We start from the raw sequence: 14,583 nt of genomic DNA, 5'->3' as shown, positions 1-14,583 counted from the left end.
TTGAAGAGACTGTTCTGTCCCAGGTGAGTTGGCTTGACTGCCTTATCAAAGATCAAATGTCCATAGATGAGAGGGTCTATATCTGAGCACTCTATTTGATTCCATTGGTCGATATATCTATCTTTATGCCAATACCATGCTGTTTTGACCACTGTGGCTTCATAATATGCCTTAAAGTCAGGCAGCGTGAGACCTCCAGCGTTTTTTTTTCCTCAAGATACTTTTAGCAATTCGGGGCACCCTGCCCTTCCAGATAAATTTGCTTATTGGTTTTTCTAATTCTGAAAAATAAGTTGTTGGGATTTTGATTGGTATTGCATTGAATCTGTAGATCAGTTTAGGTAGGATTGACATCTTAATTATATTTAGTCTTCCAATCCATGAACACGGTATGCCCTTCCATCTATTTAGGTTTTCTGTGATTTCTTTTAGTAGTTTTTTGTAGTTTTCTTTATATAGGTTTTTTGTCTCTTTGGTTAAATTTATTCCTAGGTATTTTATTCTTTTAGTTGCAATTGTAAATGGGATTCGTTTCTTGATTTCCCCCTCAGCTTGTTCATTACTAGTGTATAGAAAAGCTACAGATTTTTGAATGTTGATCTTGTAGCCTGCTACTTTGCTGTACTCATTTATTAGCTCTAGTAATTTTGTTTGGATTTTTCTGGGTTTTCTACGTATAGTATCATATCATCTGCAAACAGTGATAGTTTTACTTCTTCCTTTCCAATTTTGATGCCTTGTATTTCTTTTTCTTCTCTACTTGCTTTGGCTAGAACTTCCAACACAATGTTGAATAATAGTGGTGATAGTGGACATCCTTGTCTTCTTCCTGATCTTAGGGGGAAAGTTTTCAATTTTTCCCCATTGAGGATGATATTAGCTGTGGGTTTTTCATATATTCCCTCTATCATTTTAAGGAAGTTCCCTTGTATTCCTATCTTTTGAAGTGTTTTCAACAGGAAAGGATGTTGAATCTTGTCAAATGCCTTCTCTGCATCAATTGAGATGATCATGTGATTTTTCTGCTTTGATTTGTTGATGTGGTGTATTACATTAATTGATTTTCTTATGTTGAACCATCCTTGCATACCTGGGATGAATCCTACTTGGTCATGATGTATAATTCTTTTAATGTGTTGTTGGATACGATTTGCTAGAATTTTACTGAGGATTTTTGCATCTATATTCATTAGAGAGATTGGTCTGTAGTTTTCTTTTTTTGTAATATCTTTGCCTGGTTTTGGTATGAGGGTGATGTTGGCCTCATAGAATGAATTAGGTAGTTTCCCCTCCACTTCGATTTTTTTGAAGAGTTTGAGGAGAGTTGGTACTAATTCTTTCTGGAATGTTTGAGAGAATTCACATGTGAAGCCGTCTGGTCCTGGACTTTTCTTTTTAGGGAACTTTTGAATGACTGATTCAATCTCTTTACTTGTGATTGGTTTGTTGAGGTCATCTATTTCTTCTTGAGTCAAAGTTGGTTGTTCATGTCTTTCCAGGAACCCGTCCATTTCCTCTAAATTGTTGTATTTATTAGCGTAAAGTTGTTCATAGTATCCTGTTATTACCTCGTTTATTTCTGTGAGGTCAGTAGTTATGTCTCCTCTTCCATTTCTGATCTTATTTATTTGCATCCTCTCTCTTCTTCTTTCTGTCAATCTTGCTAGGGCCCATCAATCTTATTGATTTTCTCATAGAACCAACTTCTGGTCTTATTGATTTTCTCTATTATTTTCATGTTTTCAATTTTATTTATTTCTGCTCTAATCTTTGTTATTTCTTTCCTTTTCCTTGCTTTGGGATTAGTTTGCTGTTCTTTCTCCAGTTCTTCCAAGTGGACAGTTAGTTCCTGCATTTTTGCCTTTTCTTCTTTTCTGATAAAGGCATTTAGGGCAATAAATTTCCCTCTTAGCACTGCCTTTGCTGCGTCCCATAAGTTTTGATATGTTGTGTTTTCATTTTCATTCGCCTCGAGGTATTTACTAATTTCTCTTGCAATTTCTTCTTTGACCCACTCGTTGTTTAAAAGTGTGTTGTTGAGCCTCCACGTATTTGTGAATTTTCTGGCACTCCGCCTATTATTGATTTCCAACTTCATTCCTTTATGATCCGAGAAAGTGTTGTGTATGATTTCAATCTTTTTAAATTTGTTAAGACTTGCTTTGTGACCCAGCATATGGTCTATCTTTGAGAATGATCCATGAGCACTTGAGAAAAAGGTGTATCCTGCTGTTGTGGGATGTAATGTCCTATAAATGTCTGTTAAGTCTAGCTCATTTATAGTAATATTCAGATTCTCTATTTCTTTATTGATCCTCTGTCTAGATGTTCTGTCCATTGGTGAGAGTGGTGAATTTAAGTCTCCAACTATTATGGTATATGAGTCTATTTCCCTTTTCAGTGTTTGCAGTGTATTCCTCACGTATTTTGGGGCATTCTGGTTTGGTGCGTAAATATTTATGATTGTTATGTCTTCTTGTTTAATTGTTCCTTTTATTAGTATATAATGTCCTTCTTTGTCTCTTTTAACTGTTTTACATTTGAAGTCTAATTTGTTGGATATTAGTATAGCCACTCCTGCTCTTTTCTGGTTGTTATTTGCATGAAATATCTTTTCCCAACCTTTCACTTTCAACCTATATTTATCTTTGGGTCTAAGATGTGTTTCCTGTAGACAGCATATAGAAGGATCCTGTTTTTTAATCTATTCTGCCAGTCTATGTCTTTTGATTGGGGAATTCAGTCCATTAACATTTAGAGTTATTACTGTTTGGATAATATTTTCCTCTACCATTTTGCCTTTTATATTATATGTATCATATCTGACTTTCCTTCTTACTACACTCTTCTCCATGTCTCTCTCTTCTGTCTTTTTGTATTTGACTCTAGTGCTCCTTTTAGTATTTCTTGCAGAGCTGGTCTCTTTCTCACAAATTCTCTCAGTGACTTTTTGTCTGAGAATGTTTTAATTTCTCCCTCATTTTTGAAGGACAATTTTGCTGGATATAGGAGTCTTGGTTGGCAGTTTTTCTCTTTTAGTAACTTAAATGTATCATCCCACTGTCTTCTAGCTTCCATGGTTTCTGCTGAGAAATCTATACATAGTCTTATTGGGTTTCCCTTGTATGCGATGGATTGTTTTTCTCTTGCTGCTTTCAAGATCCTCTCTTTCTCTTTGACCTCTGACATTCTAACTAATAAATGTCTTGGGGAACGCCTATTTGGGTCTAATCTCTTTGGGGTGCACTGCACTTCTTGGATCTGTAATTTTAGGTCTTTCATAAGAGTTGGGAAATTTTCAATGATAATTTCTTCCATTAGTTTTTCTCCTCCTTTTCCCCTTTCTTCTCCTTTTGGGACACCCACAACACGTATATTTGTGCGATTCACATTGTCCTTGAGTTCCCTGATACCCTGTTCAAATTTTTCCATTCTTTTCCGGATAGTTTCTGTTTGTTTTTGGAATTCAGATGTTCCATCCTCCAAATCACTAATTCTATCTTCTGTCTCTTTAAACCTATCATTGTAGGTATCCATTGTTTTTTCCATCTTTTCTACTTTATCCTTCACTTCCATAAGCTCTGTGATTTGTTTTTTCACTTTTTCTATTTCTTCTTTTTGATCAGCCCATGTCTTCTTCATGTCCTCCCTCAATTTATCGATTTCGTTTTTGAAGAGGTTTTCCATTTCTGTTCGTATATTCAGCATTAGTTGTTTCAGCTCCTGTATCTCATTTGACCTATTGGTTTGTTCCTTTGATTGAGCCATATTTTCAATTTTCTGAGCGTGATCCGTTATCTTCTGCTGGCATCTGGGCATTTAGTCAGAATCCCTGGGTATTGGACCCCACAGGTTGAAAGATTTTTCTGTGAAATCTCTGGGTTCTGTTTTTCTTATCCTGCCCAGTAGGTGGCGCTCGTGGCACACGTTTGTCTACGGGTTCCACCAGTGAAAGTTGCTGTGGGTCCTTTAACTCTAGAAAACTCTCGCCGTAGGGGAAGTTCGGCAGCTGAAGCGTTTTGGAAGAGTGCCAGCCGGCCCGGGGGTCCAAACGCGGGGAGGGTCGCCGGCCGCCGCAGCACGGGAGGGCACCAGCTGTCGCAGCCTGGGAGAGTGCACTGTTCCCAGCCGGACCGGGGAGTCACGTGTTTGAAAGGGACCCCCTGGTCACCGTTCTCCGCAGTCTGGGGATTTTCGACCCAACTCTCTCAGTTGGTCCGGGGGGCCTCGCGTGGTGGGGGCGCCACCCACCGCGGCCCAAGGGGACCGCCTGCCCAATTCTGCCAGCTGGCCTGGGAAGGAGGAAGGGAGGGACTCCCGCCACTTGCCGTCCCGCCCAGGAAAGCCCGCGCCCTTCGGTGATCTCACCGGAGCTGGTTCTCCCAGACAGTCAGCCGTTCCAGGATGGGGTACGCTTTCCCTTTGATCTCCGTCGTGGCTCCGGAAGCTGCTCTGTATTGTCTCCACTCCCCCACTAACTGTTCTGGAGGAGGAAAGGTGAGGGTGGCAAAGCTGTAGAGGCCGGTGGCGGAGGAGCCGGTGAAGGCGGAAGAGGGCACGGTGGTGGTTGGAGAGCCACCGGAGCAGGAGGGGGAAGAGGGGAGAGGAGGGCGGGCGGGCCGGCTGCTGCGGGGCGTGGGCGCCGCGCGCCGGGCCGGCGGACAAAGAGGTAGAATTGTTTTTGAAAACTAAAATAATTACCTTTGGACTTCCCTGACATCTATTCTGTGCCATTAATATGCTTAAATGAGTTATATATGGTTTGAGAGCAAGTATTCTTATAGCTTCTCAATAACAGGAAGGAACTCGAGCAAATTTATTCAAACTGTGTCAGACACAAGACTGAAATATTATATGTGCCTAGCTCTGCATAAAACAAGTTAAATTTGGGCCATCGATCAAATCAATCAAATTAAAACAGCTCATACAATTCTACAGGGACTTTCACAGATTTAATTCAAATGAGATTATCCCATGCACACTTTCTAGAATAGGGAGGGGAAAAAAAAGAAATGATAACACTCGTTTGGAAGAAAGAAACAATGTAACTTTATAAATCTGCTTCTGTTTCATATTCCCCCACTGATTCATAAACCAAAAATCTGATTCCTTAAAATCAAAGGTAAACATCAAACCTAACTTCCTGAAATTATAGGAGAAGAAATGATTGTTAAACTTAAGTGTTAGAAAGAACACAGAATTTGAAGTGAGAAGACCCAGATGAGTCAGTTTCACCATTTAAGAGCACAGTCATCTTGGTCATCACTCAAATTCCTTGAGTTTCTCGTTTAAAATAAAAAGTTGGATGGAAGGCTGGATAATAACGACCATAATATCTTCCTCATGGAGTTTTTGTTTTTCATTGAAAAAAGGGTATTTATTTAAAATCACAGAAACTCATGATAAAATTAACTGATCAGGATTTATTTCCATCAAGAATTACTTGTTTTCTTAAATAAGAAATCGGACAATCTGAGAATGGGGTTGCAGGATAGTAAATAAGTTCAGCCATTAACATTTCCCACAAGGATTCTGAATGATATTGAATTCAAATATACAGTTTCTGACTACTTAACTCTGGACAAATTGGCTACCTATTTTCTAGTTGTGATTAAATTCAGTAGGAAAATAATGTTATCTTTACAAGTTCAACTTCTCACTCACAAATACCATATGATTGTGGGCAACAAAGAGAATACCAAATGTTAGGTGAAGATTCAGATGCTGCAAACCATGGCACCAAAGCTGGTGGCTTTCTTAAGCCCTAAATTTCAGGTCTCATGGAAATTTGGGAAACACCCTCTCCATCAGCTGTGTATTTCCTACCTATCACTTCTTCAGCTAAATTCCTGTTGCTGTAGACCTATTTAGGTGGTATCTTTTCATTAGGTTATTTCAACTGAGAAGTGACCCACCTCATTCAAGGTGGGTCTTAATCCTCTTACTGGAGTCCTTTTTAGGAGGATAAAAGACAGAAAAAGCACAGAGAAGTTTAGAGAAAAAGCCTCCAGAGGAGCTGAGAGGACACACAGGAAACAAGGAAGCCGCCACCGAAGCCAGAGGCTGAAATTAATGAAACCTGGGAGAGAAGGACCAGCAGACATCGTCAAGCATCTGGTCATGTGACAAAGGAGTCCAATCACCAGCAGTCTCTCTTCAGAAAAGGTTGGTATCCTGTTGATACCTTAATTTGGACACTTCCACGGCCTCAGAATTTTAAACTTGTAAACTAATAAAACCTCATCATTAAAAGCCAGTATATTCCTGGTACATCCAACTTTAATACTCCTTTCTGGGGATTTTAAAGGTTGAAATAGTATTTATGAGAAAGGAACACAATCTCTATCAATGTTTATCTAATCATATTATTAGAAAAAGTTCAGTGTCTTTGACCTTACCTGAAGGTGGGTGTGTAAAATGTTCACCTTCCCTGTGGGAATTACTCGTTTTTGCAGCTTCACTAGCATCTACTGAGGGCTCTTCTGTTTTAGCTTCTGCTATCTTCAGGAATCCATAATACAATTAAAAAGAACATTTTAGATGAATTCTCACTCACTACTTAAGGAATTGAAAGTCATTAGTAAATATATACACACACACACACACACACACACACACACACACACACACACACACACACAAAGTAATGAACAAGTTCTATTTTTCCAAGGTTTTTAAAATGTTGCCAGCATTAGAGATCTCCTACTTTATGATTTAGGAAGTAGATAAATATTCTCATTTCATATCCTGCAATGCTAAAGGTGACTAGTATGATTAGGGCTTTGGACATAGCCATAACTGGGCTCAAACCTAGTCTTTTCTCTTACTACTCACGTGACCCTGAGTAAGACACTATAAAAATACTCTAAGTGAAAATAAAACCACTGATTTTTGGCATGCTTTTCCACTTAAGTATACCACTACTTTGGAATGTTTGCAGAAGCCACAAATTGGTTTATTTCCATTTCTAATATGAAGTACTATATTAAACCAAAGAAATAATTTAAATTTTGGATAGAGGTAAACTGACATTGATTCATTTTCCTTAAAAATAGAGGAAAACCCAATTACAATGTAGCTTATCAGATAATTCATGGCTATCTAAATCATAAGCCCCTATATGCTGGGGCTTATGATTTAGATATAAGTCCACTATATAGATATAAGGAGGTCATTAATACCATCTCTTCCTCTGTGTGTCTAAAAAGTATAAACAAGAAATAAAAATCAATTATATTCTCATAAAACATAATATTATGCAAGGAGCCTGAACTGAATGTAGTTTGCTCATAAATCCAAGTTAATACTATTATTTTCTAATAGTAGTTTTGAAAATAGTAGTTTTGAATAGAGGCTTCTGTTCTATCCCTTCGTATTAAAAAGTCTTTACTAACATCTAAGTACTTCACCTATATTTAATAAAAAGAAATGTATTCAAAGATACATAAATCACCTCTTAATCCTAAAATGTCTTTCTTTCTTCTGTTCCACTACCTTGGAGTAAAATGATTGAAGGGAAAAAAAGGAAAGCAACTTTCAAATGACTGAGAGAGAGTTTATATGAGATTTCCCTTCTCTAGGGAGATCAGGAAAACGTGGAAAGCGAGGCAGCTAGAAAAGGGGAGGGGAGGGAATAATACTAGCTTACCTCACCTCAGCCAGATACATGTTTAATTTATCCTTAGGAAAAATTAGGCATTGTAGGAAAAAGCAGTTTGAAATCCTATGGAAATGGTTCTTAAGGAAGAACAGTGTACCAGTAATCATTCAGCTTCAAACTGATAATGTGAAAGCCTGCAAGGAACCTTCCATTAGTAGCTGTGGTTGCTGTTTCAAAACAGTAAATGAGCCAAAGAGGTGGGAAAGTATTATATTTTTCTTAATCTTCTTTTACTCATAAAATGAAGGGAAATTTTTATAAGGAAATTCCCAAAATATGAAAGGTATAATGGTCTTTTGGAGTTAATATTTTGGTCTTTATCGTGGAATTTAAAATGTAAGTTTCTGGGTGAATTAAAAGTTAAAAAGACAAGTAATTCTTCACACATAAAGGTTAAATATAAATAGACTTGCCGAGAAAATATGAAAACTCTACAGAACTGTGTGGTTCCACATAAACTAAACTTTAACATCCAAAACTAGTTGTAAACTTAAAACAGCAATGAAATAAGTATTATATTAATATGTTCTAAAGACACCTGTTTTTTTCTCTTCCTTTCTTCCTCCTGGTCATATTCCTCTTTTGATTTTCTGAAATATATAAAAAGAAGGGAGAAAAGTAAATTTTCTTTTTTGGCCCAAAAAAAAATACAGTTCAACAAACTAACAAGTTATCCTATGCACACAAGTCACTCTGGGCCCAAAGATAGAAAACAACAAGGTCTTTCTCTAAAGCAGTTTATGATCAAGTGGGAAAGATATACTTCGGTATATACAGCATAATATAGTTAACAACATAAAGTACAGGTTTACCTGTTTCTTAGAGAAACGTAAATGACCCCAAGCTGAACAAAGACCTAAATTCTAAACTCAAATCTGATAGATTTTAGGGAGATCAGTTACACCCCCCCTTATTAAATCCCTTTCTCTCCTCAGTTTTCCAATGGTACCTGAACTATCAGGAAGCTCTGCTGATACTATTCTATCAAAGTTTACCTATTGATTTTTTAACAGCAGACTGGAGAAGTCTCATTTAGAAACACAGCAAATCAACTCTCATACGGATTTATAAGTAAGTTCTATGGCCACACTTTACACAATAGTATACCTCCCTCCAAAAGCCCTAAGGAAAAAAAAATCTAAAAGTTCAAGCTGATTAGTTTTCAGAACACTAGTCAACTAACAGAAGAAACTGATACAAGTAAAACTTTATCAGTCCTCTAATATATTAGTAAATAACCTTACTCCTTTAAACCTATAAACTCAAAGCATTCTATGATGTCTCAGGCTTGCATCTTCCTGTGCCATGAAAAGCAAGATCTGGCAGGAAGGGCTGAGTTCAGCTGAGACAACTGAGGGCCTCACATCTGCCTCCCTCCCCATAACCACTACAAGCACCTGAAATTAAGCACTAAGCCTGGAGCTACTTTGTTAGTTCCCCACTAGGTCCACCCCCTTAATGACCAACCTGCCTAACCCCTCCTCTGCTTTAGTGATGGGGAGAGGTAGGAGGAGTACAAAAATGCCATAAGATAGACATGTGTACCTGGGTGGTATGGCTGGAAAGGAAAGAACCCCAAAAGCCAAGGCTATTTTCTGCCAGTGGCACAGGTGGCTGCTGATATCCTTTTGCCCTAAACCTAGTATATCCTGGCTGGAGATTTAAAATAGGCACTACAATTCCCCCTTCCTTCCAAAAACTCCCTTAGGGATCAGGGGACAACAGAACCAAGGGAAAAAGAAATGTTTACTAATTACTCTAGAGGCTGCACACTTCAGGCCAGACCTTTGGCTGAAAGTCATGTAACTGGGGAGAGGCAGTGGCCAGCAAAATACTGTCCTCCTTTCCTTGCAAGTTACCTGCCACCCAGTGAGTTATTCAGTCTGTGGAGTCTGGATGCCCATCTTCCTCCTGTGAGCCACCTAGACTGAACTACCTCTAATGCTAAAATGCAGAAACCAGGAATATACTGCTACTACACCCCTTTCAGGGATCAGGATGGGTCCACTGCAACTTTTTCCCATGGGTATCTAGTTTCCAATTCCCATGACGGGAGTGGAAGAACGCCCTCCCATTGGGCTGATCTGGTAGGAATCAAATGAAATTCATTTTTTTCTGTTAATTAAGGAATTTAATAAATACATTTATAAACAGATAAAATGCATAAATAAACCATTTTCATTGTCTTCAGTAGAGATTCTACGTATTTTACTTGTTCATAACATTTTTTAATAAAAAGCACACATACAGACCATATTACAATAATACTTAGGATTCATTCAAAAAATAATTTTAAAAAGGTACCTAAGAACTTCCCTCAGGATTTTCATCTCTTCCTGTTCAAGGTCACTGACTACATCAGAACCATCAGTTAAACAGTCAGGTAACACACCTGTTCAAAACCAAAGGTCACATGGAAGAATATCAGTTAAACTGAAAATGTTGACCTCTCACTGTTCTAGTTCATCAAGAAGTACAAGACCTATCGTCACTTAAATGTTCCAAGATATTATCTTTTTAATTATCATCTTTTTAACTTTTTGTTTTAGAGACTCATTCCCACAAAGAAACACAATTTTACTTAGAAATGTCTCTTAGTAATCATTTGTATTGCCTATTAAAAATAATATACGGCACTCCTGCTCTGGCGGCTCTCCAACCACCACGATGCCCTCTTCTGCCTTCACCGGCTCCTCCGCCACCAGCCTCGACAGCCTTGCCACCCTCACCTTTCCTCCTCCAGAACAGCTACTGGGGGAGTGGAGACAATACAGAGCAGCTCCTGGAGCCACGACGGAGATCAAAGGGACGGCGTACCCCATCCTGGAACGGCTGACTGTCTGGGAGAACCAGCTCCGGTGAGATCACCGAAGGGCGCGGGTTTTCCTGGGCGGGACGGCAAGCGGCCGGAGTTCCTTCCTTCCTCCTTCCCAGGCCAGCTGGCAGAATTGGGCAGGCGGTCCCCTTGGGCCGCGGCGGCTGGCACCCCCACCACGCGAGGCCCCCTGCACCAACTGAGAGAGTTGGGTCGAAAATCCCCAGACTGCGGAGAACGGTGACCAGGGGGTCACTTCCAAACACGTGACTCCCTGGTCCGGCTGGGAACAGTGCACTCTCCCAGGCTGCGACAGCTGGCACCCTTCTGCCACACTTGGCGCCCCGGGCCGACTAAGAAATTCGGTCAGGTGCTCTCCCATGCTGTGGCGGACGGCGACCCTCCCCGTGTTCGGACCCCCGGGCCAGCTGGCACTCTTCCAGGACGCTTTGGCTGCCAAACCTCCCCTACGGCAAGAGTTTTCCAGAGTTAAAGGACCCACAGCAACTTTTACTGGTGGAGCCTGTAGACAAACGTGTGCCACGAGTGCCACCTACTGGCCAGGATAAGAAAAACAGAACTCAGAGATTTCACAGAAAAAATTTTCAACCTGTGGGGTCCAACACCCAGGGAAATCTGACTAAATGCCCAGACGCCAGCAGAAGATAACGGATCACGCTCAGAAAATTGAAAATATGGCCCAGTCAAAGGAACAAACCAATAGTTCAAATGAGATACAGGAACTGAAACAACTAATGCTGAATATACGAACAGAAATGGAAAACCTCGTCAAAAACGAAATCGATAAATTGAAGGAGGACATGAAGAAGACATGGGCTGATCAAAAAGAAGAAATAGAAAAAGTGAAAAAACAAATCACAGAGCTTATGGAAGTGAAGGATAAAGTAGAAAAGATGGAAAAACAATGGATACCTACAATGATAGATATAAAGAGACAGAAGATAGAATTAGTGATTTGGAGGATGGAACATCTGAATTCCAAAAACAAACAGAAACTATCCGGAAAAGAATGGAAAAATTTGAACAGGGTATCAGGGAACTCAAGGACAATATGAACCGCACAAATATACGTGTTTTGGGTGTCCCAGAAGGAGAAGAGAAGGGAAAAGGAGGAGAAAAACTAATGGAAGAAATTATCATTGAAAATTTCCCAACTCTTATGAAAGACCTAAAATTACAGATCCAAGAAGTGCAGCGCACCCCAAAGAGATTAGACCCAAATAGGCGTTCCCCAAGACACTTATTAGTTAGAATGTCAGAGGTCAAAGAGAAAGGGAGGATTTGAAAGCAGCAAGAGAAAAACAAGCCATCACATACAAATCGTATCCCACAACACATTAAAAGAATTATACATCATGACCAAGTAGGATTCATCCCAGGTATGCAAGGATGGTTCAACATAAGAAAAACAATTAATGTAATACACCACATCAACAAATCAAAGCAGAAAAATCACATGATCATCTCAATTGATGCAGAGAAGGCATTTGACAAGATTCAACATCCTTTCCTGTTGAAAACACTTCAAAAGATAGGAATACAAGGGAACTTCCTTAAAATGATAGAGGGAATATATGAAAAACCCACAGCTAATATCATCCTCAATGGGGAAAAATTGAAAACTTTCCCCCTAAGATCAGGAACAAGACAAGGATGTCCATTATCACCACTATTATTCAACATCGTGTTGGAGGTTCTAGCCAGAGCAATTAGACAAGAAAAAGAAATACAAGGCATCCAAATTGGAAAGGAAGAAGTAAAACTATCACTGTTTGCAGACGATATGATACTATACGTAGAAAACCCGGAAAAATCCACAACAAAACTACTAGAGCTAATAAATGAGTACAGCAAAGTAGCAGGCTACAAGATCAACATTCAAAAATCTGTAGCTTTTCTATACACTAGTAATGAACAAGCTGAGGGGGAAATCAAGAAACGAATCCCATTTACAATTGCAATTAAAAGAATAAAATACCTAGGAATAAATTTAGCCAAAGAGACAAAAAACCTATATAAAGAAAACTACAAAAAACTACTAAAAGAAATCACAGAAGACCTAAATAGATGGAAGGGCATACCGTGTTCATGGATTGGAAGACTAAATATAATTAAGATGTCAATCCTACCTAAACTGATCTACAGATTCAATGCAATACCAATCAAAATCCCAACAACTTATTTTTCAGAATTAGAAAAACCAATAAGCAAATTTATCTGGAAGGGCAGGTTGCCCCGAATTGCTAAAAACATCTTGAGGAAAAAAAACGAAGCTGGAGGTCTCGCGATGCCGGACTTTAAGGCATATTATGAAGCCACAGTGGTCAAAACAGCATGGTATTGGCATAAAGATAGATATATCGACCAATGGAATCGAATAGAGTGCTCAGATATAGACCCTCTCATCTATGGACATTTGATCTTTGATAAGGCAGTCAAGCCAACTCACCTGGGACAGAACAGTCTCTTCAATAAATGGTGCCTAGAGAACTGGATATTCATATGTAAAAGAATGAAAGAACACCCGCATCTCACACCTTATACAAAAATTAACTCAAAATGGATCAAAGATCTAAACATTAGGTCTAAGACCATAAAACAGTTAGAGGAAAATGTAGGGAGATATCTTATGAATCTTACAACTGGAGGCGGTTTTATGGACCTTAAACCTAAAGCAAGAGCACTGAAGAAGGAAATAAATAAATGGGAACTCCTCAAAATTAAACACTTTTGTGCATCAAAGAACTTCATCAAGAAAGTAGAAAGACAGCCTACACAATGGGAGATAATATTTGGAAATGACATATCAGATAAAGGTCTAGTATCCAGAATATATAAAGAGATTGTTCAACTCAACAACAAAAAGACAGCCAACCCAATTACAAAATGGGAAAAAGACTTGAACAGACATCTACCAGAAGAAGAAATACGGATGGCCAAGAGGCACATGAAGAGATGCTCAATGTCCCTGGCCATTAGAGAAATGCAAATCAAAACCACAATGAGATATCATCTCACACCCACCAGAATGGCCATTATCAACAAAACAGAAAATGACAAGTGCTGGAGAGGATGCGGAGAAAGAGGCACACTTATCCACTGTTGGTGGGAATGTCAAAGGGTGCAACCACTGTGGAAGGCAGTTTGGCGGTTCCTCAAAAAGCTGAATATAGAATTGCCATACGACCCAGCAATACCATTGCTAGGTATCTACTCAAAGGACTTAAGGGCAAAGACACAAACGGACATTTGCACACCAATGTTTATAGCAGCGTTATTTACAATCGCAAAGAGATGGAAACAGCCAAAATGTCCATCAACAGAAGAATGGCTAAACAAACTGTGGTATATACATACGATGGAATATCATGCAGCTTTAAGACAAGATAAACTTATGAAGCATGTAATAACATGGATGGACCTAGAGAATATTATGCTGAGTGAGTCCAGTCAAAAACTAAAGGACAAATACTGTATGGTCCCACTGATGTGAACGGACATTCGAGAATAAACTTGAAATATGTCATTGGTAACAGAGTCCAGCAGGAGTTAGAAACAGGGTAAGACAATGGGTAATTGAAGCTGAAGGGATACAGACTGTGCAACAGGACTAGATATAAAAACTCAAAAATGGACAGCACAATAATACCTAATTGTAAAGTAATCATGTTAAAACACTGAATGAAGCTGCATCTGAGCTATAGGGTTTTTTTTTTACCATTATTACTACTTTTATTTCTTTTCTCTATATTAACATTTTATATCTTTTTCTGTTGTGTTGCTAGTTCCTCTAAACCGATGCAAATGTACTAAGAAACGATGATCATGCATCTATGTGATGATGTTAAGAATTACTGAGTGTATATGTAGAACGGTATGATTTCTAAATGTTGTGTTAATTTCTCTCTTTTTTTTTCTTTCTTTCCGTTAATAAAAAAATAAAAAATAAAAAATAAAAATAAAATAAATAAATAATAATAATATACGGCAATATAAAATTAATATAAGCTATTTTCTTCCCTAATCCTGCTGAGGATCTACCACTGAAATCATTAAGTTGGGGTTAATAATGTAACTATGCTGTTCT

The 14,583-nt window shown here is 38.7% G+C and overlaps 1 protein-coding gene across 2 annotated transcripts in view; it reads right to left on the bottom strand.

Moving 5' to 3' along the window:
- CFAP36 (cilia and flagella associated protein 36) overlaps positions 1-14,583 on the bottom strand; it is a 73,903-nt gene that overhangs the window by 5,215 nt on the left and 54,105 nt on the right. Inside the window, exons 5-8 of one of the 2 annotated variants that reach the window (XR_013164272.1) lie at positions 9,965-10,052; positions 8,199-8,250; positions 6,399-6,501; positions 4,369-4,483 (exon numbers count right to left, since the gene is read on the bottom strand). Coding sequence is in view for 1 of the 2 variants with exons in the window: in XM_077134270.1 (XP_076990385.1) it covers positions 6,399-6,501; positions 8,199-8,250; positions 9,965-10,052 (243 nt within the window). In the remaining variant the exon portion in view is untranslated. The remainder of the gene's footprint in view (positions 1-4,368; positions 4,484-6,398; positions 6,502-8,198; positions 8,251-9,964; positions 10,053-14,583) is intronic. The other variant, XM_077134270.1, reaches the window with a different exon arrangement.

The sequence above is a fragment of the Tamandua tetradactyla genome, chromosome 17 (assembly GCF_023851605.1).
Source record: "Tamandua tetradactyla isolate mTamTet1 chromosome 17, mTamTet1.pri, whole genome shotgun sequence".
Taxonomy (NCBI): Eukaryota; Metazoa; Chordata; class Mammalia; order Pilosa; family Myrmecophagidae; genus Tamandua; species Tamandua tetradactyla.
The sequence above is the reverse complement of the archived record's forward strand: the minus strand, read 5'-3'. Positions and strand labels throughout refer to the sequence as shown.